The 26,099-nt window shown below is 42.5% G+C and overlaps 1 protein-coding gene across 5 annotated transcripts in view; it reads left to right on the top strand.

The window, feature by feature from the left end:
- Positions 1-26,099, top strand: part of sycp2l (synaptonemal complex protein 2-like) — a 27,632-nt gene extending 1,533 nt beyond the window's left edge. For 2 of the 5 annotated variants that reach the window (XM_029755596.1, XM_029755593.1), the window contains 29 exons: positions 101-122; positions 222-307; positions 537-625; positions 816-850; positions 947-1,089; positions 1,218-1,270; positions 1,420-1,465; positions 1,671-1,763; positions 1,916-1,976; positions 2,105-2,253; positions 2,375-2,435; positions 4,616-4,655; positions 4,745-4,778; positions 4,951-4,994; positions 5,095-5,155; positions 10,784-10,836; positions 11,026-11,071; positions 11,459-11,570; positions 11,688-11,737; positions 13,654-13,786; positions 15,747-15,823; positions 16,371-16,425; positions 16,733-16,846; positions 21,124-21,233; positions 22,767-22,861; positions 23,087-23,186; positions 23,622-23,680; positions 23,834-23,909; positions 24,608-26,099. In XM_029755596.1, coding sequence (XP_029611456.1) covers positions 101-122; positions 222-307; positions 537-625; positions 816-850; positions 947-1,089; positions 1,218-1,270; positions 1,420-1,465; positions 1,671-1,763; positions 1,916-1,976; positions 2,105-2,253; positions 2,375-2,435; positions 4,616-4,655; positions 4,745-4,778; positions 4,951-4,994; positions 5,095-5,155; positions 10,784-10,836; positions 11,026-11,071; positions 11,459-11,570; positions 11,688-11,737; positions 13,654-13,786; positions 15,747-15,823; positions 16,371-16,425; positions 16,733-16,846; positions 21,124-21,233; positions 22,767-22,861; positions 23,087-23,186; positions 23,622-23,680; positions 23,834-23,909; positions 24,608-24,622 — 2,112 coding nt within the window. In that variant the 3' untranslated portion in view covers positions 24,623-26,099. The remainder of the gene's footprint in view (positions 1-100; positions 123-221; positions 308-536; positions 626-815; positions 851-946; positions 1,090-1,217; positions 1,271-1,419; positions 1,466-1,670; positions 1,764-1,915; positions 1,977-2,104; positions 2,254-2,374; positions 2,436-4,615; positions 4,656-4,744; positions 4,779-4,950; positions 4,995-5,094; positions 5,156-10,783; positions 10,837-11,025; positions 11,072-11,458; positions 11,571-11,687; positions 11,738-13,653; positions 13,787-15,746; positions 15,824-16,370; positions 16,426-16,732; positions 16,847-21,123; positions 21,234-22,766; positions 22,862-23,086; positions 23,187-23,621; positions 23,681-23,833; positions 23,910-24,607) is intronic. The other 3 variants (XM_029755595.1, XM_029755594.1, XM_029755597.1) reach the window with 3 other exon arrangements.

Raw genomic sequence — 26,099 nt, 5'->3', positions numbered from 1 at the left:
CTGGAGAGCCCTGGTCTAGGGTCGATTTAGAATACATTTCCAATGTTATTTCACTGCATCAGCCAACTAAATACTAATGTTTTTTCACCTCATTTTTCAGCGTTTGCCTCCTTCTGTTGAAGGTGAGCTTTTTCTCTAATTTTGATTATTCCACAATTGCCATCCCTTGCTTTGTTTTATGCTGGTAGCTACAGTAATGCTGTTTGTTTTGGGGGGGAAAGACAGAGGTCAGCTCACCAGCGTCTTCCTGCTGCATGTTGGAGTGGTTGGGACCGATCAAGACGTCACGTTTAGTCTGAGATTAGAGGTAAGGCTGTACAGTCATTGAGAGCGATGATGTTGGTTCAGAAGGTTATGAAGAAATACATTTTGTTCACTAAAAAGGGAGACTGTCTAATAGAAAAGCAGGAAAAACGTTAAAGAACGGAATATATTTTTCTAAACATTAACATCCTGCAATTCTATTGGATGTTACATTGTTCTTGTCTCCAAAATGATAAAACGAATACTTCATTGTTTTCTTTCTATCCATTCAGGCTATAAGGACGATTAACTCGATCCTCGACAATACCACAAAAGAAGAGAGGAGGAAACTGAGCATGTCCAAAGACCATTGTCTACTCCTGTAAGCTTTCAGTCATGACGGATTCCTGTAAATACGAGAACATGGAGAGAGGCCTTTCCAACATTGAAATGGTTGTCTGAGAATGCATTGCCCCCTAGTGGATAGATTTAGTCTACACTGCATTTTCTTTTTTCTTTTCTTTAGCAAGATCGTGTTCATTAATGCAGTTTGACGTTTTTTTCCCCTCCAGTGAGCAATTTGCAAAAGCCATTCTCAATGTGGGCGGTGAGTGACACTTTTCAGTTTTTTTTATGGAATGCAATTCACTGTATGAAAAATGCATAGTTGTCTGTGACTGACTTGGGTAGTGGTTTTGTTCAGACTATGAGATGCAGGTGGCCCTATCAGAAGCACTCTGTCGAATGACCATAAAGAGGTCGAGGAAAGAGCTGACCAACAAGTGGTTTGCCAACCCAGTTTTTGCAGAGGGCTTCAATGCAATAAACGATACAGAATTTGAGATAGTAAGTTTCTGAGTTCCAACCTCCCCCATAAATAATTCAAATGTTGATAGTGGCATTCAAAGAGGGTAAAACATGCATGTCTTAACTGTCAAAGACTAGCCTTAATTTTTTTCTCTGTTGCAAAATAGGACTGCAGAACTTTTCTCAATGACTTGAACAGCTATTTTGGAGATGAAAGAAGGGGAGTCCACACTATTTTTCTCTACATTTCAAACACCCACCTCCTTATTCTCATTTCATATAATTTAAATAAAAAAATATTATTCTGTAAAGAATAAGTCACATCAAACACAAGTTTCACATGGTAAGATAATGGCCTGTTTCTCATAGGGTGTTCACGTTCCCCTGCACCTGTGTGTTTCTTGACACCACTGAGGTAAGACCAGCACTAGTCCCAGGATCACTGCTCCAAAGTCATAAGGGAACATGGATGACACTCCAGATAATATAAAGCTAAATGTGTGGCAGTTACAAATGTCTTATCTAAAGCTAACTGTGTCTCATGTCATGCATGCATTGGGTCTGATATTCCCCTCAGGCAATGATGTGTGTAAGACTTACAAATGAATGTCTGTCTTCAGCTGTTCATGCCAGAGGATGAGAAACTGGAACATTTCTGGGTGGACTTCAACCTAGGAACGTCCTGTATCAGCCTCTTTGTTAACAACCCCGAGGTGAGACTGACCAGACCACACACACCAGTGTACGTCAGCGATAAATGAATGTCAGTAGTGTTTACTTTAATGGGTCGCTCCTAGATTTCCAATGTCCTAAGTGAGGCTTTTAAATTTGTTTTCCCCCTCTGCCATGTCGTCTGGCGCTACAGGGTTCACTGTGGGAATCAATCCATTTGCTAAGAGCAGACGTCTTTAGGTTCAGTGTGTGTGGTGAGTGGAGAATTCCTCTTGCATCATTAGCCCTTCAGTTTGATGCTGAAATGAGGATATGGGACTTTTCCTTTATTTGAGAAGTAACAAGCTGCATTTTATATTGTTTACCATGATTCTCCCTCCAGACTGTGATAATCAGACCATTCTGACTGTTCACCTGTCGAACCCCCTCACCTATCGCATGACCAAGGGAAAGATGGTCCAGATCATCTTCGATCCCAAGCATGACATCCTGGATGCTGCCAAGAGGGTCTTTGAAAGCAAACGACTACTGGTAACCCCTAACATGACAGTTGAATTATGAGGACAATGCTTTACCAATAAGTTTATGCGCATGAGAAGCCCATTGTTAAGTTATGAAAGTAGGCTATGCCATATTCTTCCCTTTCCCACAGCAAAGTGTAGGTTCAGATGACCAGCCATCGATACAACACGTCATGGAACCCTTGCAATCAGATATGTTCAGTTCTTTAATCTCAGACTGTGATGTATTAGACCAGATCACATAGGTTATGCTATATTAATTTCCACATTAAAGGGATGCTTTGGGATTTTGGCAATATTTGTTAACATATACCCATAGACTTCCAGTCAGTAGTTAGCATTGGCTCGCAAAACTACCTCAAACTTCTTTCATACTGTACGTAGATACAGTTGAAGTTGGAAGTTTACATACACTTAGGTTGGAGTCATTAAAACTCGTTTTTAATCCACTCCACAAATTTCTTGTTAACAAACTATAGTTTTGGGAAGTCGGTTAGGACATCTACTTTGTGAATGACACAAGTAATTTTTCCAACAACTGTTTACAGATTACTTCACTGTATCACAATTCCAGTGGGTCAGAAGTTTACATACACTAAGTTGACTGTGCCTTTAAACAGCTTGGAAAATTCCCGAAAATGATGTCATGGCTTTAGAAGCTTCTGATAGGCTAATTGACATCATTTGAGTCAATTGGAGGTGTACCTGTGGATGTATTTTAAGGCCTACCTTCAAACTCAGTGCCTCTTTGCTTGACATCATGGGAAAATCAAAAGAAATCAGCCAAGATCTCAAAAAAGAAGCAGACAAACAATAGTACGCAAGTATAAACACCATGGGACCACGCAGCTGTCATCGCTAAGGAAGGAGACGCATTCTGTCTCCTAGAGATGAACGTACTTTGGTGTGAAAAGAGCAAATCAATCCCAGAACAACTGCAAAGGACCTTGTACATGTTGGAGGAAACATGTACAAAAGTATCTATATCCACAGTAAAACGAGTCCTATAATGACATAACCTGAAAGGCCACTCAGCAAGGAAGAAGCCACTGCTCCAAGACCGCCATAAAAAAGCCAGACTACGGTTTGCAACTGCACATGGGGACAAAGATTGTGCTTTTTAGAGAAATGTCTGATGAAACAAAAATGGAAGTGTTTGGCCATAATGACCATTGTTATATTTGGAGGAAAAATGGGGGAGGCTTGCAAGCCGAAGAACACCATCCCAACCGTGAAGCACGGGGGTAGCAGCATCATGTTGTGGGGGTGCTTTGCTGCAGGAGGGACTGGTGCACTTCACAAAATAGATGGCTTCATGAGGGAGGAAAATTGTGGATATATTGAAGCAACATCTCAGGAAGTTAAAGGCTTGGTCGCAAATGGGTCTTCCAAATGAACAATGACCCCAAGCATACTTCCAAAAATGTGGCAAAATGACTTAAGGACAACTAAGTCAAGGTATTGGAGTGGCCATCACAAAGCCCTGACCTCAATCCCATAGAAAATGTGTGGGCAGAACTGAAAAAGCATGTGCAAGCAAGGAGGCCTACAGACCTGACTCAGTTACACCAGCTCTGTCAGGAGGAATGGGCCAAAATTCCCCCAACTTATTGTGGGAAGCTTGTGGAAGGCTACCCAAAATGTTTGACCCAAGTGAAACAATTTAAAGGCAATGCTACCAAATACTAATTGAGTGTATGTAAACTTCTGACCCACTGGGAATGTGATGAAATAAATAAATACATTCTCTCTACTATTATTCTGACATTTCACATTCTTAAAATAAAGTGGTGATCCTAACTGACCTAAGACGGGGAATGTTTACGAGGATTAAATGTCAGGAATTGTGAAACTGAGTTTAAATGTATTTGGCTAAGGTGTATGTAAACCTCCGACTTCAACTGTACATAAATGGTATCCACAAGTTCATCTGACTGAGGAAGTAGATGAAGGGCCTCAGTCCCAAAATCCCGAAGTGTCCTTTTTAAACGACCTTGACTCTGGGGGTAGAGGTAACATAGTAAATGTAAATCCGGGACACTCCAATATGGTGTGTATTAATTTTGTGGATGTTCGTTCAATTCGTTTAATATGTTACGAATTCCAATTTGTTTTGGCTAAATTAGCTAGGGAGCTATGGTTAGGGGAAGGATTAGCTAACATGCTATCTAGTTACGAAGTTGCTACAGTTGTCTGTGAGATTCGAACACGCAATATATGGTTTGCTCGACTTCGCCTTACTTTTGTTTTAAGAAACCTGTCTTATGTAACCGATCATACTAATTTCAGTGTCTCCGTTTACTATGTTAAGTCTAGTCTGAGACCAGGCTGCTGTAAAAGAATGTATGAATTCATGGAATGTATTTCTCCACTAGATCTCGACGTGCTAGCTGCATTGGAGACCTCATCACTGTAAGTACCCTATGCTTTATTTGGCAGTCTAGATGGTTATTTATGATACATTGGGTTTTTAAGATGAGCAACTGATTGTTTCTGCCAAGGTCCCCTACTCTGGCAACTGCAGGCAGCACAGAGGTAAGCATTAAAACACATGAAGGGGTAACTTAACCATACTCAGTGGGGCTCCTTCAAACTAGTCCCACACTGTGTCCAACTCTGTAAAGCTGTATCATTATATGGCACGTGGTAATAGAGTTGACTGCTGCACAAATAGTATGGGAGTACTAATGATTGTTTTGTCCTATAGATCCCTGCTGTAAACCAGACCAGTCTGGCAACAGCTCTGTCTCGGTGAGTGATCAGAGCAAAAAGTGTTTCAATGGTTCACCAATACTGTACTCTTTCTGTATTGCCATATTTCCGTGAAGTCATTGTTTTTCTCATATCACAGGGAAAGAATTGAAACTTCACCGGAGGACATCTTCGAACTGTGTGCCAGCTCTGACACTGAGGTTTGCTATTTGACTCTTGTCATTTTATGTCATGGGCCTTCCCCCAATGTCTGCTGTGATGCTATTTGAGCAATGCTTTCAATGAGACAATGAGTATTCATCAAGGCAGTGGATCTAATGACTGTAGATGCCTTTAAAAAATATACAGTAGAAGTCGGAAGTTTACATACACCTTAGCTGAATACATTTAAACTCAGTTTTTCACAATTCCTGACTTTTAATCCTAGTAAAAATTCCCTGTCTTAGGTCAGTTAGGATCATCACTTTATTTTAAAAATGTGAACTGTCAGAATAATAGTAGAAAGAATGATTTATTTCAGCTTTTATTCTTTCATCACATTCCCAGTGGGTCAGAAGTTGACATGCACTCAATTAGTATTTGATAGCATTGCCTTTAAATTGTTTAACTTGTGTGAAACGTTTCAGGTAGCCTTCCACAAGCTTCCCACAATAAGTTGGGTGAATTTTGGCCCATTCCTCCTGACAGAGCTGGTGTAACTGAGTCAGGTTTGTAGGCCTCCTTGCTCGCACATGCTTTTTCAGTTCTGCCCACAAATTTTCTATGGGATTGAGGTCAGGGCTTTGTGATGGCCACTCCAATACCTTGACTTTATTGTCCTTAAGCCATTTTGCCACAACTTTGGAAGTATGCTTGGGGTCATTGTCCATTTGGAAGACCCATTTGTGACCAAGCTTTAGCTTCCTGATTGATGTCTTGAGATGTTGCTTCAATATACCCACATCATTTTCCTACCTCATGATGCCATCTATTTCGTGAAGTGCACCAGTCCCTCCTGCAGCAAAGCACCCCCACAACATGATGCTGCCACCCCCGTGCTTCACGGTTGGGATGGTGTTCTTCGGCTTACAAGCCTCCCCCTTTTTCCTCTAAACATAACGATGGTCATTATGTCCAAACAGTTCTATTTTTGTTTCATCAGACCAGAGGACATTTCTCCAAAAACAATGATCTTTGTCCCCATGTGCAGTTGCAAACCGTAGTCTGGCTTTTTTATGGTGGTTTTGGAGCAGTGGCTTCTTCCTTGCTGAGTGGCCTTTCAGGTTATGTTGATATAGGACTCGTTTTACTGTGGCTATAGATACTTTTGTACCTGTTTCCTCCAGCATCTTCACAAGGTCCTTTGCTGTTGTTCTGGGATTGATTTGCTCTTTTCACACCAAAGTACATTCATCTCTAGGAGACAGAAGGCGTCTCCTTCCTGAGCGGTATGACGGCTGCGTGGTCCCATGGTGTTTATACTTGCGTACTATTGTTTGTACAGATGAACGTGGTACCTTCAGGCGTTTGGAAATTGCTTCCAAGGATGAACCAGACTTGTGGAGTTCAATTTTTTTTTCTGAGGTCTTGGCTGATTTCTTTTGATTTTCCCATGATGTCAAGCAAAGAGGCACTGAGTTTGAAGGTAGGCCTTGAAATACATCCACAGGTACACCTCCAATTGACTCAAATGATGTCAATTAGCCTATCAAAAGCTTCTAAAGCCATGACATCATTTTCTGGAATTGTCCAAGCTGTTTAAAGGCACAGTCAACTTAGTGTATGTAAACTTCTGACCCACTGGAATTGTGATAGATTATTTCACTGTCTGTAAACAATTGTTCGAAACATTACGTGTCAGGATATCTTCTTGTGCATAACTGACTTGCCAAAACTATAGTTTAACAAGAAATTTGTGGAGTGGTTGAAAAACGAGTTTTAATGACTCCAACCTAAGTGTATGTAAACTTCCGACTTCAACTGTACATTCAATACGCTTGGTTGGTACTCCCCTCTATTTATTTGGACAGTGACGATAAAATTGGTTAATTTGGCTCTATACTAAGCATTTTTAGATTTGGGAACAATGTTTCATGAGCCGACAGTGCAGAATGTCACCATTTTTTTATTTTGAGGGAATTTTCATGCAAATGTTTAACCATTTTAGAAATGAAAGCACAATGTATCTAGTCCCTCCATTTGAAAGTTAGTCTGTGGACACCTACTCATTCAAGGGTTTTTCTTTATTTGTATTATTTTCTACATTGTAGAATAATAGTGAAGACAAACTATGGAATCATGTAGTAACCAAAAAGGTGTTGATTTAAAATGATTTTAGATTCTTCAAAGTAGCCACCCTTTGCCTTGACCACTTTGCAGACTCTTAGCATTCTCTCAACCAGCTTCATGAGGAATGCTTTTCCAACATTCTTGAAGGAGTTCCCACATATGCATAGCACTTGTTGGCTGCTTTTCCTTCACTCTGCGGTCCAACTCATCCCAAACCATCTCAATTGGGTTGAGGTCTGGGTGATTGCGGAGGCCAGGTCATCTGATGCAGCACTCCATCACTCTCCTTCTTGGTCAAATAGCCATTACACAGCCTGGAGGTGTGTTGGATCATTGTCCTGTTGAAAAACAAATGATAGTCCCACGAAGCGCAAACCAGATTGGATTGCATATCGCTGCAGAATGCTGTGGTAGCCATGCTGGTTAAGTGTGCCTTGAATTCTAAATAGATCACCAGCAAAGCACCATCACACCTCCATGCTTCATGGTGGGAACCACACGTGGAGAGCATCCGTTCACCTACTCTCTCTCTCTCTCTCTCTCTCTCTCTCTCTCTCTCTCTCTCTCAGACAGTGGTTTGAACCAAAAAGTCTCAAATTTGGACTCATCAGGCCAAAGGACAGACTTCCACCGGTCTAATGTCCATTGCTCGTGTTTCTTGGCCCAAGCAAGTCTCTTCTTATTGGTGTCCTTTAGTAGTGCCAGTAGACCATGAAGGCCTGATTCACGCAGTCTCCTCTGAACAGTTGATGTCTGTTATTTGAACTCTGTGAAGCATTTATTTGGCCTGCAATTTCTGAGGCTGGTAACTCTAACTTTTCCTTTGCAGCAGAGGTAACTCTGGGCCTTCTTTTCCTGTGGCGGTCCTCATAAGAGCCAGTTTGTTCAAGTGCAGTCGCGAAAACCATCAAGCGCTATGAAGAAACTTTAAAAGTTCTTGAAATGTTCCGGATTGACTGACCTTTATGTCTTAAAGTAATGATGGACTGTCACTTCTCTTTGCTTATTTGAGCTGTTCTCGCCATGATATGGACTTGGTCTTTTACCAAATAGGGTATCTTCTGTATGCCACCCCTACCTTGTCACAACACAACTGATTGGCTCAAACGCATTAAGAAGGAAAGAAATTCCACAAATTAACTTAAGACACACCTGTTAAATAAAATGCATTCCAGGTGACTACCTCAAGAAGCTGGTGAGAGAATGCCAAGACTGTGCAAAAGGGTGGCTACTTTGAAGAATGTCCAATATAAAATATATTTTGATAAATTTTTTTACTTTCTACATGATTCCATGTGTTATTTCTTAGTTTTGATGTCTTCACTGTTATTCTACAATGTAGAAAATAGTCAAAATAAATAAAAGCCTATGAATGAGTAGGCGTGTTCAAACTTGACTGGTACTGCACACACACCGTGCATTCGGAAAGTATTCAGACTGACTTTTTCCACATTTAGTTACGTTAAATAAGAACAATTCTATATCTACACAATATACCCCATAACGACAAAACAAAGCATTTTTTTGTGCAAATTTCATTAATCTCGAATACCTTATTTACGTAAGTATTCAGACCCTTTTGTTATGAGGCTCTTTCCATTGATCATCCTTGCTGTTTCTTCAACTTGATTGAAGTTCTCCTGTGGTAAATTCAATTGATTGGACATGGTTTGGAAAGGCACACACTTCTATATAAGGTCCTGCAGTTGACAGTGCATGTCAGAGGAAAAACCAAGCCATGAGGTTGAAGGAATTGTCCGTAGAGCTCTGAGACAGGATTGTGTCGAGGCACATATCTGGGGTAGGGTAGCAAAAAAGATTCTGCAGCTTTGAAGGTCCCCAAGAACACTGAGATCTCCATCATTCTTAAATGGAAGAAGTTTAGAACCACCAAGACTCTTCCTCGAGCTGTCCGCCCGGCCAAACTAGCAATCGGGGGAGAAGGGCCTTGGTCAGGGAGGTGACCAAGAACCCGATGGTCACTCTCTGACAGAGCTCCAGAGTTCCTCTGTGGAGATGGGAGAAACATCTCTGCAGGACTCCACCAATCAGCCCTTTTTGGTAGAGCGGCCAGATGGAAGCCACTCCTTAGTAAAATGCACGTGACAGACTGCTTGGAGTTTGCCAAAAGGCACCTAAAAACTCTCAGACAATGATAAACAAGATTGAACTCTGCACAAAGCGAGGTCCATACAGAAATCATTTGAGATCGGTGTGGAAGAACTTGAATGGCCTGCACAGAGCCCTGACCTCAACCCCATTTGGACACTTTTGGGATGTATTGGAACGCCGACTGCGAGCCAGGTCTAATCACCCAACATCAGTGTCTTCACTAATGGTCTTGTGGCTGAATGGCAGCAAGTCCCTGCAGCAATGTTTCAACATCTAGTGGAAAGCCTTCCCAGAAGAGTGGAGGTGTTATATCAGCAAAGGGGGGACCAACTCCATATTATTGCCCATGATTTTGGAATGAGATGTTTGACTAGCAGGTGTCCACATACTTTTGGTGTGTGAATTTTGTACGTGTATATTTTGACGTTCACTTATAGTGTGTTAAAGTAGGCGTAAGTTTAGTATCTGGTCCCATATGACTAGCACTTGGATGCATTTGTAGGTTTCTGATTTTTGTTTTGCCCAAAAAGAACTGAAGGGTGAATGTTTTGTCACTTTAATTGTAAATCAGAATGGAAGACCTTTCTGAACACCTACATTAATATGGATGCTGTCATGGATAATGAATTAATCGTGAATGAGTGATTATCCATAATCATGGTAGGTAGCATCCAAATTAATGTAGATGTGTTCAGAAACCTCTTCCATTCTTATTTACAACAGTGACTCCAAAATTACACTACATTATTAACCATTCAGTTCCTATTGGGCACAACATAATCAGAAACACAACCCAAACTGCAAATGCATGTAAATAAGGTATTCCCTAAGTGAATTTGTCCAAATGCTTATGAAAAAATGGAGGGACTAGATGCATAAAGTGCTTTCATTTCTAAACGGTAAAATGGATATCTATGAAAATACCCTCAATATGTGACATTCTGTACTGTGCCTCGTATGGCACATTTGATCTCAAATTCAAAATGCTGGACTATAGAGACAAATGTATCTTCACTGTCTCTAAATAAATACGGAGGGGAGTGTCCAAGATCATAATGAAAACCTGCCACCTTCTGGAGACCACAGGAACACTGCTTGTGCAGTCAGATCATGTCACTGAAAATGTCTGTCTTGGGCCTCGGCATCACCATCACTGCATGTGTTAACGTCTGACTGCCTCAGGTCACTGTTGAAGTAACTGAGACTATTGGTGCCACGTATACAGACTTGTCACATGTCAGGAAGCCAGAGAGTATTACATTCTTGACTGCTTTGAAGAGGTACCAGGTCAGTTTGTAGATAGAGAAATGTTGACTACTTATTGTCGACTGGCTATTGTGTATGTTTAGTGTGTCAAGTACTAAATTACTTTCCTCAAGGGCATCTGTTTGGCTATATTTCCCTCTACATTTAAATATCTGTGTGTGTGCTGTTTGTCTGTTTTGCAGGTGGCCAGAGCAAAAACAAGGCTCTTCAGCACTCAGTCTCTCTCCTCTGGCGGGTAAGGCCACAGTCCTAAATACTTGTCCAAAAGACTTCTGCTCCTGTTATATTAGTCACAGTTGTCTGAAACTGTATCTATAGTTGATGTTGTCCCTTGGTAATCGAGTGGTCACTACTAGTTGCAGAGGACTAGTGCAATTACAGTTCATTGATTGTCCATGTCCTTCTGTGTCCTCTTCTGCTTCAGGTCAACACACTCCACCCCAACCAACAAGGAGAAACAGCAGCAAAAGGTTTGGAAAACAAATTTCACTATTTGATCAAAGTATAATGGTATTGCACTCTGAATGGGATTCGCTGCTAACCATTTGTGATATCGTAGCTATTTTCACCAATTTCATTCATACTGAAGCCCAATGTTGCCTAACTTCAGTCCTCCAGGACCCCCCAACAAAACACATTTTGTTGTAAACTAAAACACCTGATTCAACTTAAGGGCTTGACGATTAGTTAACTAGTAGAATCAGGTGTGCTTGTCCGAGGCCACAACAAATATATGTACTGTTGAGGGTATGGGGAACCGGAGTTGGGAAACACTGCTGTAGCCAGTGGCGTTGTTTTGAAATTGTCCTATTCGTATGAATGAATAAGGTATTGAACTTTATTGATATCCTCTGTAGTCTAAATCAAAAGGCTCTCCTCCTCCCCCTGCTGAGGCTGGCAGCAGTGTGATCCTGTCCCAGCGGGCCAAACACGACTACACCAGGAAGAAGCCCAAGAGCAAACTGAAGAGTGAGCATGCCACGTCCCGCCTCCCCTCACACCCACTCATTCTGTTTGAGTGCTCTGAGCTGCGTTGGTCTAGTAGACACCCTGCTGTAGCCCGTCTCCCCCTCACTCTCTCTACAGTTCTCCCCCTGTCCTCTCCCAGCAGTGCAGAGGAGGCCTCCCCTGTCAAGGTAACACGTCTCTCCTTTATTCTAGGTTAGTAACGTCATAGCTAGTGGCAACCGTAGCCCTTTTTCACCTAGGCTACCAGACAGTACCACCCCTTAGAACAGACTGTCATTAACATGTTGGGAAGTTATCAAAATGGACAAAATTATTGGGTATGCCAGTGTTTTTTAATTGTTTTTATAGATACAGTATGGGATCTAGGAATCTGTTCCATGGTCATTTATTCTTGAAGAATATCAAGTGAAAAACAAATCCTAGGATGTACAGTCATGGCCAAAAGTTTTGAATGATACAAATATTAATTTCCACGAAGTTTGCTGCTTAATATTTTTGTCAGATGTTACTATGGAATACTGAAGTATAATTACAAGCATTTCATAAGTGTCGAAGGCTTTTATTGACAATTACATGAAGTTGATGCAAAGAGTCAATATTTGTAGTGTTGACCCTACTTTTTCAAGACCTCTGCAATCCGCCCTGGCATGCTGTCAATTAACTTCTGGGCAACATACTGACTGGCAGCCCATTCTTGCATAATCAATGCTTGGACTTTGTCAGAATTTGTGGGTTTTTGTTTGTCCACCCGCCTCTGTAGGATTGACCACAAGTTCTCAATGGGATTCAGGTCTGGGGAGTTTCCTGGCCATGGACCCAAAATATGGATGTTTTGTTCCCCGAGCCACTTAGTTATCACTTTTGCCTTATGGCAAGGTGCTCCATGCTGGCTAAGGCATTGTTCGTCACCAAACTGTTCCTGGATGGTTGGGGGAAGTTGCTCTTGGAGGATGTGTTGGTACCATTCTTTATTCATGGCTGTGTTCTTAGGTAAAATTGTGAGTGAGCCCACTCCCTTGGCTGAGAAGCAATCCCACACATGAGTGGTCTCAGGATGCTTTACTGTTGGCATGACACAGGACTGATGGTAGCGCTCACCTTGTCTTCTCCAGACAAGCTTTTTTCCGGATGCCCCAAACAATCGGAAAGGGGATTCATCAAAGAAAATGACTTTACCCCAGTCCTCAGCAGCCCAATCCCTGTAGCTTTTGCAGAATATCAGTCTGTCCCTGATGTTCTTCCTGGAGAGAAGTGGCTTCTTTGCTGCCCTTCTTGACACCAGGCCATCCTCCAAAAGTCTTCGCCTCACTGTGCGTGCAGATGCACTCACACCTGCCTGCTGCCATTCCTGAGCAAGCTCTGTACTGGTGGTGCCTCGATCCCGCAGCTGAATCAACTTTAGGAGACGTCCTGGCGCTTGCTGGACTTTGTTGGGCGCCCTGAAGCCGCCTTCACAACAATTGAACCGCTCTCCTTGAAGTTCTTGATGATCCGATAAATGGTTGATTTAGGTGCAATCTTACTGGCAGCAATATCCTTGCCTGTGAAGCCCTTTTTGTGCAAAGCAATGATGACGGCACATGTTTCCTTGCAGGTAGCCATGGTTGACAGAGGAAGAACAATGATTCCAAGCACCACCCTCCTTATGAAGCTTCCAGTCTGTTATTCAAACTCAACCAGCATGACAGAGTGATCTCCAGCCTTGTCCTCATCAACACTCGCACCTGTGTTAACGAGAGAATCACTGACATGTCAGCTGGTCCTTTTGTGGCAGGGCTGAAATGCAGTGGAAATGTTTTTTGGGATTCAGTTCATTTGCATGGCAAAGAGGGACTTTGCAACTAATTGCAATTCATCTGATCACTCTTCATAACATTCTGGAGTATATGCAAATTGCCATCATGCAAACTGAGGCAGCAGACTTTGTGAAAATTTAAATTTGTGTCATTCTCAACTTTTGGCCACGACTGTAGCTGTAATAGCATAGGTCCAGTTTTTGGTTTGCCTCTACCTCGGTGTGATATGAAATGTTGTTGCTGTTTGACAATTGATGTCCACGACATCCCCTTTCTGTTTTGAACAGCATCGTACACCAGCATGCAAATCAGCGGAGGGAACACCAAGTAAAAACATTGCAGAACGGCTATTTGACAAGCTCAAAGAGGAAAAAACTCTGGAGTTTCCTCCTCCGTCCAACCTGATATCACGAGATTCAGGCAAGCTATACAGTGCCTTCAGAAAGTATTCAGACCCCTTTTTCCACATTTTGTTACATTACAGCCTTATTCTAAAATGAATTAAATAAATAAAAATCCTCAGCAATCTACACAGAATACCCCATAATGAGAAAGTGTAAACACATTTTTAGAAACAGAAATACCTTTGTTACATAAGTATTCAGACTCGAAATTGAGCTCAGATGCATCCTGTTTCCATTATCATCCTTGAGTTAACCCACTGTTCCCCGGTAGGTCGTCATTGTAAATAAGAATTTGTTCTTAACTGACTTGCCTAGTTAAATAAAGGTTACATTTAAAAATAAGAATAAAAAAAAAATAAAAAAAAAATATCTATCGATTGCAGTCTACCTGTGGTAAATTAAATTGATTGGACCTGATTTGGGTAGAGACTCACCTGACAGTGCCAGAATGTCAGAACAAAAACCAAGCCATGAGGTCGAAGGAATTGTACGTAGATCTCCGAGACAGGATTGTGTCGGGGTGAAGACCTGGGGAAGGGTACCAAAACATTTCTGCAGCATTGAAGGTCCCCCAAACACAGTGGCTTCCACCAAGACTCTTCCTAGGGCTGGCCGCCCGGCCAAACTAGCAATTGGGAAGAAGGGCCTTGGTCAGGGAAATGACCAAGAACCTAATGGTCACTCTGACAGAGCTCCAGAGTTCCTCTGTGGAGATGGGAGAACCTTCCAGAAGGACAGCCATCTCTGGAGCACTCCACCAGTCAGGCCTTTATGGTAGTGTGGCCAGACGGAAGCCACTCCTCAGTAAAAGGCACATGAGAGCCCGCTTGGAGTTTGCCAAAAGCATCTCAGACCATGAGAAACAAGATTTTCTGGTCTGATGAGACCAAGATTGAACTCTTTGGCCTGAATGCCAAGCATCCCGTCTGGAGGAAACCTGGCACCATCCCTACGGTGAAGCGTGGTGGTAGCATGCTGTGGGGTTGTTTTTCAGGGACTGGGAGACTAGTTAGAATCAAGGGAAAGATGAACTGAGCAAAGTACAGAGATCCTTGATGAAAACCTGTTCAGGACCTCAGATTGGGGTGTAGGTTCACCTTCCAACAGGACAACGACCCTAAGCACACAGCCAAGACAACACAGGAGTGGCTTCGGGACAAGTCTCAATGTCCTTGAGTGACCCAGCCAGAGCCCGGACTTGAACCCGATCGAACATCTCTGAAAAGACCTGAAAATAGCTGTGCAGCGACTCTCCCCATCCAACATGACACTGTTTGAGAGGGTCTGCAGAGAAGAATGGGAGAAACTCCCCAAATACAGGTGTGCCAAGCTTGTAGGGTCATACCCAATAATTGATGCTGTAATTGCTGCCAAAGGTGCTTCAACAAAGTACAGAGTAAAGGGTTTGAATACATATGTAAATGTGATAATTCAGTTATTTAATATTTTATTTTTATTTTTTAGCAAATATGTCTAATCGGTTCTTGCTTTGACGTTATGGGTATTGTGTGTAGATTGACACAAAAAACAACAATTTAGTACATTTTAGAATGGGCTGTAGCATTACAAAATCTTGAAAAAGTCAAGGGGTCTGAAAAAGACTGCATCTGAAATGGTACCCTATTCAATATAGTACAGTTGACCAGGGCTCATAAGGGCAATGTTAACTATGGTTGAGTTGATTTTATTTTTGTCATTTAGCAGACACTTTTATCCAGTGTGACTTACAGGAGCATTCGGGTTAAGTGCCTTTCTCAAGGTTGGCACATCGGCAGATTTGTTTTCACACCTGCCACTCACATCGTGGTATACAGACCTGTTTCTCATGGGGCTATAGTTAGACCTGTAGCTGATGTGAAACCTGTATGGGATTTCCACTTCAATACAGGTATACAGCATGTCAAAATAAAAGTCCCATACAGGTCTCATATCACATACAGTTGTCACATTAGCTAACAACATTGCATTCCTTGTAGGCTTCCATGATGTGACTGGGGTGGACTGGGATGAATCTGTGTTTCACCGGGAGGAACAAGATGAATCTACACCTACTGTAAGGTACTCCGTAGTACTTGCCTGGTGCCAGATCTGTTTGTGATCTTTAGCCATCGCCATAGACTACGACCATAAGCATTGGCAAAACAGCACAAACAGATCTGGCACCAGACTCAAGATACATCCCAGTAACACATGTTTGACCTCTCCCAATAGGAGAATCCTTCTCCTATTCCTATGTCTTCTCTTGGAAGATTTACTAACAGAGAACCTCCATTTGTACCCTGGTGCTAGTTATTCTATTGTTTTGTTGGGTGTTTACTGTACTGTTGTTTCTAACTAATGTGTTATAACATGTATAGATTTTCATAATATACATGTAATCTGTCATAATGAGTGCTTGAATTGGAAAGGAGCTCACTGGAGCTGAGAACCGGCACCTCAGTTTTTCTACTGCTTGAGCTCCTGTTCCTCTAGAATATTAGCTCAAAAGTATTGTGGAGCTCCTGCACCTAAATATAAACAGTACTGGCACCCAAAATGAGTACCAGCACCTATTTCAGTCCAGGTCAAGCACTGGTCATAATGTAAAATTATTATTTCAGGACCATGTTCCCAATCAGGAGGCTGGAATTCATAGGAAGAGGCCTTGGGCCTCAGGTATGTCTCTGAATTCCCTCTGCAATGACTTAACATGTACTGTTGACCAATCTGGTCTTTTTTTTTATTTCTAAAAGAGCATTTGTTTTCAAATACTTACCTTGGTCGTATTCATTAGGCATCAAACTGAATTTAAAGGACTAACTGGGAGGGACTACCTGAACTTGTCCTTCGTTTTCAGTTGCAAAATGTTTTAATATGATAGAACACTTGATTAAACATGGCCCTCAATGAAGGAGAAATTACCATAAAGGTGTGGACTGGAGCTGACTGTGGTCAATGGCCATGTTGTGGTCATATTACTCAGCAGAGCGTGCTGACTCGGGAGGTGCAGCAGAGAAGAAGAGTGTGCCACTAGAAAGGGATCCAAGGCAAAGACCCAGGGCCTTCTTTCCCTCAGGACCTCTCGAGGAAGCTGCTGGTAATGCATACATACAGTTGAAGTTGGAAGTTTACAGTGGGGGAAAAAAAGTATTTGATCCCCTGCTGATTTTGTACGTTTGCCCACTTACAAAGAAATTATCAGTCTATAATTTTAATAGTAGGTTTATTTGAACAGTGAGAAACAGAATAACAACAACAAAAAATCAAGAAAAACGCATGTCAAAAATGTTATAAAATGATTTGCATTTTAATGAGGGAAATAAGTATTTGACCCCTCTGCAAAACATGACTTAGTACTTGGTGGCAAAACCCTTGTTGGCAATCAGAGGTCAGACGTTTCTTGTAGTTGGCCACCAGGTTTGCACACATCTCATGAGGGATTCTGTCCCACTCCTCTTTGCAGATCTTCTCCAAGTCATTAAGGTTTCGAGGCTGACGTTTGGCAACTCGAACCTTCAGCTCCCTCCACAGATTTTCTATGGGATTAAGGACTGGAGACTGGCTAGGCCACTCCAGGACCTTAATGTGCTTCTTCTTGAGCCACTCCTTTGTTGCCTTGGCTGTGTGTTTTGGGTCATTGTCATGCTGGAATACCCATCCACGACCCATTTTCAATGCCCTGGCTGAGGGAAGGTTTTCACCCAAGATTTGACGGTACATGGCCCCGTCCATCGTCCCTTTGATGCGGTGAAATTGTCCTGTCCCCTTAGCAGAAAAACACCCCCAAAGCATAATGTTTCCACCTCCATGTTTGACTGTGGAGATGGTGTTCTTGGGGTCATAGGCAGCATTCCTCCTCCTCCAAACACGGCGAGTTGAGTTGATGTCAATGAGCTCCATTTTGGTCTCATCTGACCACAACACTTTCACCCATTTGTCCTCTGAATCATTCAGATGTTCAGACTTCAGACGGGCCTGCATATGTATTCTTGAGCAGGGGGACCTTGCGGGCGCTGCAGGATTTCAGTCCTTCACGGCGTAGTGTGTTACCAATTGTTTTCTTGGTGACTATGGTCCCAGATGCCTTGAAATCATTGACAAGATCCTCCCGTGTAGTTCTGGGCTGATTCCTCACCGTTCTCATGATCATTGCAACTCCACGAGGTGAGATCTTGCATGGAGCCCCAGGCCGAGGGATATTGACAGTTCTTTTGTGTTTCTTCCATTTGCGAATAATCGCACCAAATGTTGTCACCTTCTCACCAAGCTGCTTGGTGATGGTCTTGTAGCCCATTCCAGCCTTGTGTAGGTCTACAATCTTGTCCCTGACATCCTTGGAGAGCTCTTTGGTCTTGGTCATGGTGAAGAGTTTGGAATCTGATTGCTTCTGTGGACAGGTGTCTTTTTTACAGGTAACAAGCTGCGGTTAGGAGCACTCCCTTTTAAGAGTGTGCTCCTAATCTCAGCTCGTTACCTGTATAAAAGACACCTGGGAGCCAGAAATCTTTCTGATTGAGAGGGGGTCAAATACTTATGTCCCTCATTAAAATGCAAATCAATTTATAACATTTTTGACATGTGTTTTTTTCTGGATATTTTTGTTATTCTGTCTCTCACTGTTCAAATAAACCTACCATTAAAATTAGACTGATCCTTTCTTTGTCAGTGGGCAAATGTACAAAATCAGCAGGGGATCAAATACTTTTTTCACCCACTGTACATACACTTAGGTTGGAGTCATTAAAACTCGTTTTTTCAAACACACATTTCTTGTTAACAAACTATAGTTTTGGCAAGTCGGTTAGGACATCTACTTTGTGCATGACACAAGTAATTTTTCCAACAATTGTTGAGACAGATTATTTCACTTATAATTCACTGTATTCCAGTGGGTCAGAAGTTTAGATGCACTAAGTTGACTGTGCTTTTAAACAGCTTGGAAAATTCCCGAAATGATGTCATGGCTTAAGAAGCTTTTGATGGGCTAATTGACATCATTTGAGTCAATTGGAGGTGTACCTGTGGATGTATTTCAAGGCCTACCTTCAAACTCAGTATCATTGGGAGCAATTTCCAAACGCCTGAAGGTACCACGCTCATCTGTACAAACAGTGGTACGCAAGTATAAACACCATGGGACCACGCAGCCGTCATACCGCTCAGGAAGGAGACGCATTCTGTCTCCTAGTGCGAAAAGTGCAAATTAATCCCAGAACAACAGCAAAGGACCTTGTGAAGATGCTGGAGGAAACCGGTACAAAAGTATCTATATCCACAGTAAAACGAGTCTTATATCGACAAGACCTGAAAGGCTGCTCAGCAAGGAAGAAGCCACTGCTTCCAAATCCGCCATAAAAAAAGCCAGACTACGGTTTGCAACTGCACATGGGGACAAAGATTGTACTTTTTGAAGAAATGTCCTCTGGTCTGATGAAACAAAAATAGAACTGTTTGGCCATAATGAACATCATTATGTTTGGAGGAAGAAGGGGGAGGCTTGCAAGCCGACGAACACCATCCCAACCGTGAAGAACAGGGGGTGGCAGGATCATGTTGTGGGGGTGCTTTGCTGCAGGAGGGACTGGTGCACTTCACAAAATAGATGGCTACATGAGGGAGGAAAATTATGTGGATATATTGAAGCAACATCTCAAGACATCAGTCTGGAAGTTAAAAGCTTGGTCGCAAATGGGTCTTCCAAATGGACAATGACCCCAAGCATACTTCCAAAGATGTGGCAAAATGGCTTAAGGACAACGAAGTCAGGGTATTGTAGTGGCCATCACAAAGCCCTGACCTCAATCCTATAGAACATTTGTGGGCAGAACTGAAAAAGCGCATACGAGCAAGGAGGCCTACAGACCTGACACAGTTACACCAGCTCTGTCAGGAGGAAGGGGCCAAAATTCACCCAACTTATTGTGGGAAGCTTGTGGAAGGCTACCCAAAATGTTTGACCCAAGTTAAACAATTTTAAATGCATTGCTACCAAATACTGAGTGTACAGTCGTGGCCAAAAGTTTTGAGAATGACACAAATATTAATTTTCAGTCTGCTGCCTCAGTTTGTATGATGGCAATTTGCGTATACTCCAGAATGATCAGATTAATTGCATAGTCCCTCTTTGCCATGCAAATGAACTGAATCCCAAAAAACATTTCCACTGCATTTCAGCCCTGCCACAAAAGGACCAGCTGACATGTCAGTGATTCTCTCGTTAACACAGGTGAGTGTTGATGAGGACAAGGCTGGAGATCACTCTGTTATGCTGGTTGAGTTCGAATAACAGACTGGAAGCTTCAAAAGGAGGGTGGTGCTTGGAATCATTGTTCTTCCTCTGTCAACCATTGTTACCTGCAAGGAAACACGTGCCGTCATCATTGCTTTGCACAAAAAGGGCTTCACAGGCAAGGATATTGCTGCCAGTAAGATTGCACCTAAATCAACCATTTATCGTATCATCAAGAACTTCAAGGAGAGCGGTTCAATTGTTGTGAAGAAGGCTTCAGGGCGCCCAAGAAAGTCCAGCAAGCGCCAGGACCGTCTCCTAAAGTTGATTCGGCTGCGGGATCGAGGCACCACCAGTACACAGCTTGCTCAGGAATGGCAGCAGGTGTGCAAAGCTGCCATCAAGTGAATGGGTGGCTACTTTGAAGAATCTCAAATATAAATTATATTTTGATTTGTTTTACACTTTTTTGGTAACTAAATGATTCCATATGTGTTATTTCATAGCTTTGATGTCTTCACTATTATTCTACAATGTAGAAAATTTAAAAAAATAAAAACCCTTGAATGAGTAGGTGCATTCTGAAAGTATTCAAACCTCTCACTTTTTCCACATTTTGTTATGTTACAGCATTATTCTGAAATTGATGAGGAAAAACATTGAATCTATCTAAATCATAACCTTATTTACATAAGTATTCAGACCCTTTGCTATGATACTCAAAATTAAGGTTAGGTGCATCCTGTTTCCATTGATCATCCTTGATGTTTCTACATCTTGATTGTAGTCCACCTTCGGTAAATTCAATTGATTGGACATGATTTGGAAAGGCACACACCTGTCTATATAAGGTCCCACAGTTGACATTGCATGTCAGAGCAAAAACCAAGCCATGAGGTCGAAGGATTTGTCCGTAGAATATTTGTATACGTTTTCCCAAAAATTGCTAATGTTTTTAGAAAACAACATGTTTTCACTTCATCTTTATGGGGTGTAGATGGTTGATATTTTATTTAACCAGTTTTAAATTGACTAACACATCAAAATGTGAAATAAGTCGAGGGGTAACAATACTTTCTGAAGGCACCGTATGCTACTGGTTGTGCAGGCATTCATTCCAACCCCATCTGTTTCATGCTTTCCAGAATCAATGAGCAGAGTGCTGAATGAGGAGGTGGAGTCTGAGATGGAGATGGGCTCTGGAGTCATCGCTGCATTCCAGACCTTCAAGAGCCAGCTGAGAGCGCACTTCTCGGTGATCACATCACACTCGTGCAACACAACAGACTCAGCAAAAAAAGAAACGGCCTCTCACTGTCAACTGCTTTTATTTTCAGCAAACTTAACATGTATAAATATTTGTATGAACACAAGGTTCAACAACTGAGACATGAGCTGAACAAGTTCCACAGACATGTGACTAACAGAAATTGAATAATGTGTCCCTGAACAAAGGGGGGGGGGGGTTCAAAATAAAAAAAAATAGGTCAGTATCTGGTGTGGCCACTAGCTGCATTAAGTACTGCAGTGCATCTCTTCATGGACTGCACCAGATTTGCCAGTTCTTGCTGTGAGATGTTACCCCACTCTTCCACCAAGGCACCTGCAAGTTCCCGGACATGTCTGGGGGGGGGGATGGCCCTAGCCCTCACCCTCCGATCCAACATGACCCAGACGTGCTCAATGGGATTGAGACCCGGGCTCTTCGCTGGCCATGGCAGAACACTGACATTCCTGTCTGACACTGACTTTCCTAAGTACAGGCCTTGGTGTAACGCTCATTCCTTCGACAATAAACGCAAATCTGACCATCACCCCTGGTGAGACATAACCGTGACTCGTCAGTGAATAGCACTTTTTGCTAGTCCTGTCTGGTCCAGCGACGGTGGGTTTGTGCCCATAGGCGACGTTGTTGCCGGTGAGGAGCTGCCTTACAACAGGCCTACAAGCCCTCAGTCCAGCCTCTCTCAGCCTATTGCGGACAGTCTGAGCACTGATGGAGGGATTGTGCGTTCCTGGTGTAACTCGGGCAGTTGTTGTCATCCTGTACCTGTCCCGCAGGTGTGATGTACCGATCCTGTGCAGGTGTTGTGGTCTGCCACTGCGAGGACAATCAGCTTTCCGTCCTGTAGCGCTGTCTTAGGCGTCTCACAGTACGGACATTGCAATTTATTGCCCTGGCCACATCTGCAGTCCTCATGCCTCCTTGCAGCATGCCTAAGGCACGTTCACACAGATGAACAGGGACCTTGGGCATCTTTCTTTTGGTGTTTTTCAGAGTCAGTAGAAAGGCCTCTTTAGTGTCTACAGTTTTCATAACTTTGACCTTAATTGCCTACCGTCTGTAAGCTGTTAGTGTCTTAACGATCGTTCCACAGGTGCATGTTCATTAATTGTTTATGTTTCATTGAACAAGCATGGGAAACGGTGTTTAAACCCTTTACAATGTGGATCTGTGAAGTTATTTGGATTATTTCAAATGATCTTTGAAAGACAGGGTCCTGAGAAAGGGACATTTCTTTTTTTGAGTTTACAATAATGGTCCCTCCTGTTACCCTGGTCCTGGAGAGCTCCATTCTAATCTCCAACCCAGAATTATCTTGCGTGCACTGATCAGCTACTGTCACCAGAGACCAGCCCGGCACTAACACACGATTCCTCCAATCGCTTACCCATCAAGACCTTTAAAACGAGACACTAGGAAACATTTGACCATGGAGCTATTTGATAAAGGTTGCTACCCTTCATGTTTCAGTTGACTAATCCCCCTTTCCTATTGTTCCTACAGTCCAGATACAAGAAGATTGAAGCCCGCTCCCTGCAGTCTCTGATGGACTGTCAGAAAAACGTCACCTCTCTCCTGGGTGCTGTCCACGACAGCAGGTAAAAACCATCACCTGGACCAGTCTTAAATAATAATGGATTCATTGATAATTGATGTATTCATTTAGATGACTCAAGTCACTTTCCACTTGGGAACTCGCCTCATCCATGGGTGAAGTTTATACACAGTGATTGGAAATGCCACCCATTCTTATGATTGTTGGAAGGTTCCGCAGAGGTTGGTTGAGGATGTGGTTTACAGTGACATTCTTCCTGTTTGTGCAGGCTGGTCCACCTGGAGCGCTTCCAGGCCACCGTAGTCCAGGAGCTGGGCCGTCTGGAGAATGACTGCATCTCGCTCAAAGAGATCGAGTGGGAAACTGTGGTCTGTATTCTGTCTCTCCGGCTAGCACACCGTCCTCATTGAAACGCGTTACTTAATTTGATGTTACCATTACTTAAACCTGGGCCGTGTGTTTGTTAGGGCAAGCAAAGGAACAGATTTGTAACAGAATTACATGTCTTATGGACAGGTGGTTCAACTTCTGTTTTCTGCCTTCCGGTGCCAAATGAACACGACCCAGGCTGCCTTATGTTCATAATGAGATCATTTGTGGCTGATGTATGCACTGCTACGAAGATGACTTGGAAAGAAGGGCAGGCAAACTGCACAAGAACCAGTTGACAGTACCTCCTTTCTTCCACTAGGGTTCACTCTTGCTTCCACATAATGCTTGCTGGCCCACTCCTAGTAGTTAGGGTTTTGTTCAAAATGATTCAAAGGGTTCACATTGTTTTGTTAACTCCTTTCGTTTTTCAGAACTTTTGGCAGAGCGAGTCTCAGTCCGTGCGGTCGTTCTGTGACCAGCAGCAGCAGAAGTAAGCAAGCACTAAACGGCCAACTGACCTAACCTCAATGCAGGGATATAGTACATATCACATCACATGTATCTAATAATAATAATAATAATAATAATAATAATAATAATAGCCGTGTCAGATTGAAAGTCATGCTCTCCCATGTCCTTCCAGGTTAGAGTCACTAGGAGAGCCCGGAGACGGCTGGAGGAGCAGCATGTCACAGAGGGAGGAGGCTGCAGCACCACCGGTACACTTCTGACCCACACAATGTATACCATGCATCACATGGCACGTCCCGTGGAATAGTCTGTCCGCCCTGCCCTTGGACATCATTCTTGTATTTTCAAATGGCAAATGAGATATTGTATTATAACCTATAAACGCGGACACGGGTCAACCATCTTATTGTTTTTTTGGGACGATGTCTGTGAAAACGTGTAAAAACACTATGTACACTGCAAATCTAGCCAGGGTGAAGCAGGAGAACCCGTCATCTCTGTAGCCGTGCTCTTGGTTGTGATGTCATGGTCACAGAGTTACTGTGTTAGTGGACTTCGGATGTACTCGGGCTCCCCCAGGATGAGCTACAGCCCACACTGAACCAAGCAGAACTGAGCCAGCAGCAGCAATCCGTAACCCACCTGACTCCTAGAGTATCAAAGACAATATTCCCAGCCTGAGCACAGTCAGTGTAGAATATGGCTGTTTTGGATTTCTTGGTCTGGCAGGATGCCTGTAACAATATTCAACATGGGATTACGTTGGTGTAAAGGGATAGGTCACTTTTTGAAGTTGGGAGATTCTGGATGTGGCTAAATAACCAGCCAATTATCTTATTGTTTTGATGGAACTTCAATATCATATGCAAGTTGAAAATAGACTTCAAAAAAGTGAACGATCTCTTTAAGATTACAATAAAGATGACTTCTTTCTTCCTCTCCCCAGGAACCTCCAGAGTAGAAAACTGGTGACAAAAGAACTAGAAGCTAAGACTCTCCAGTTCCTGATGAAACCAACACCACTTTGGACCTTTATACTGACATTGAACCATGAGTGACGTCGTACAGACGTGTAATGGCTGATAGACCGTGACCAAAGTTCTCACACAGGCAATGACCTACCTTGCTCATTTTTGTTCTGCCATTGTTCAAAATACACTCAATGAGAGCCAATACATGAATAGCTAAAGGATAATAATAATAGGCTGATGAATTTCAGGGACTTGGTTAGACATCAGAGAGCAAGGCAGACCATGCGTGTTTATTTTTTTTATAACTTTAGTCATGTTTGTCGATAGCCACTCAGACATTCAGTGATTGATTGAGAAATGCAATGTATGAAGTCTACGAAAGTCATCAGGAAAGCCTGTAAAATATAGTTTTTCTAAAGAACCAGTAAAATGTTTACTATGTTTTGCACCCATAAACTTGCTTTCAAATACAGTGGGATATATCAGGTCTGTTTAGCAGTGTTTCTAAGGCATCTTTAGTTTAACAATGATTTGAGTGAATGCTCTGGAGGGATATTTTTGGTGAGTACATACCGGAGGTTATATTCAATAAAGGCATAGTTGTGGCCAAATATATTGGCACCCTTGCACTTTTATTAAATAATTCCCTGTAAAATAAGTTAATAACTTTTGCAATGTTCAACCCAGTGATATTGGATTTAACATTCCAGAAACAATTTTATTTTTGTGAACTTGTTCATATAAAAAAAAGTGTTTAGAAGATACAGGCAAATGGCCTGGACAAAATGATTGCCACTCCGGAGCTAGTACTTGATTGCACAGTCTTTGGCCAAGATAACGGCAGACAAATGCTTCTTGTAGCTATCAATAAGCTTGCTGCACCTTTTCTACTGACAATTTGGCCCACTTTTCAGCAGCAAATGGCTCTAATTTGTCAGTGTTTGAGGGGTGCCCTCCACCAACTGCTGTTTTCAGATCTCGCGTAGGTTTTGGATGTGATTCAGATCTGGACTTGTCACTGGCCACTTCACAACAGTCAAGCATCTCTTTTCCATTCCTGGGTGCGTTTTGTGTGTTTGGGGTTGTTGTCCTGCTGGAAGATCCACAACCATTAACGGAGACCCAGTTTTTGGCTACTGGGTTGAACATTGGACTCTAACACCTAATCTGCTGATTTCATGATGCCTTGTGCAAATTTGGCCCCCAGTACCAAAAGCAAAGTAACCCTGCAGCATTCTCAAACCCCATCTTTGATTGTATGGAGGGTGTTCTTTTCATTGAATAATTAATTTGGTCGTCAGTTAACAGCACTGATATGCATTGCCATAGAACTCATTTTGTTTCTTTGGTCCACAGAACATTGAAGTGTTTAGTAGTTTTTGTGTAGTTAAAGCAGGCTTTCTTGTCTCCATCAGCAGTGTGGTCTTCCTATGTTTACCATCAACCAAATAAAGTGTTTGAAGAAAA

Source organism: Salmo trutta, chromosome 6 (assembly GCF_901001165.1).
Source record: "Salmo trutta chromosome 6, fSalTru1.1, whole genome shotgun sequence".
In the NCBI taxonomy this organism is placed as follows: Eukaryota; Metazoa; Chordata; class Actinopteri; order Salmoniformes; family Salmonidae; genus Salmo; species Salmo trutta.
This window is presented reverse-complemented; position numbering and strand designations above follow the sequence as displayed.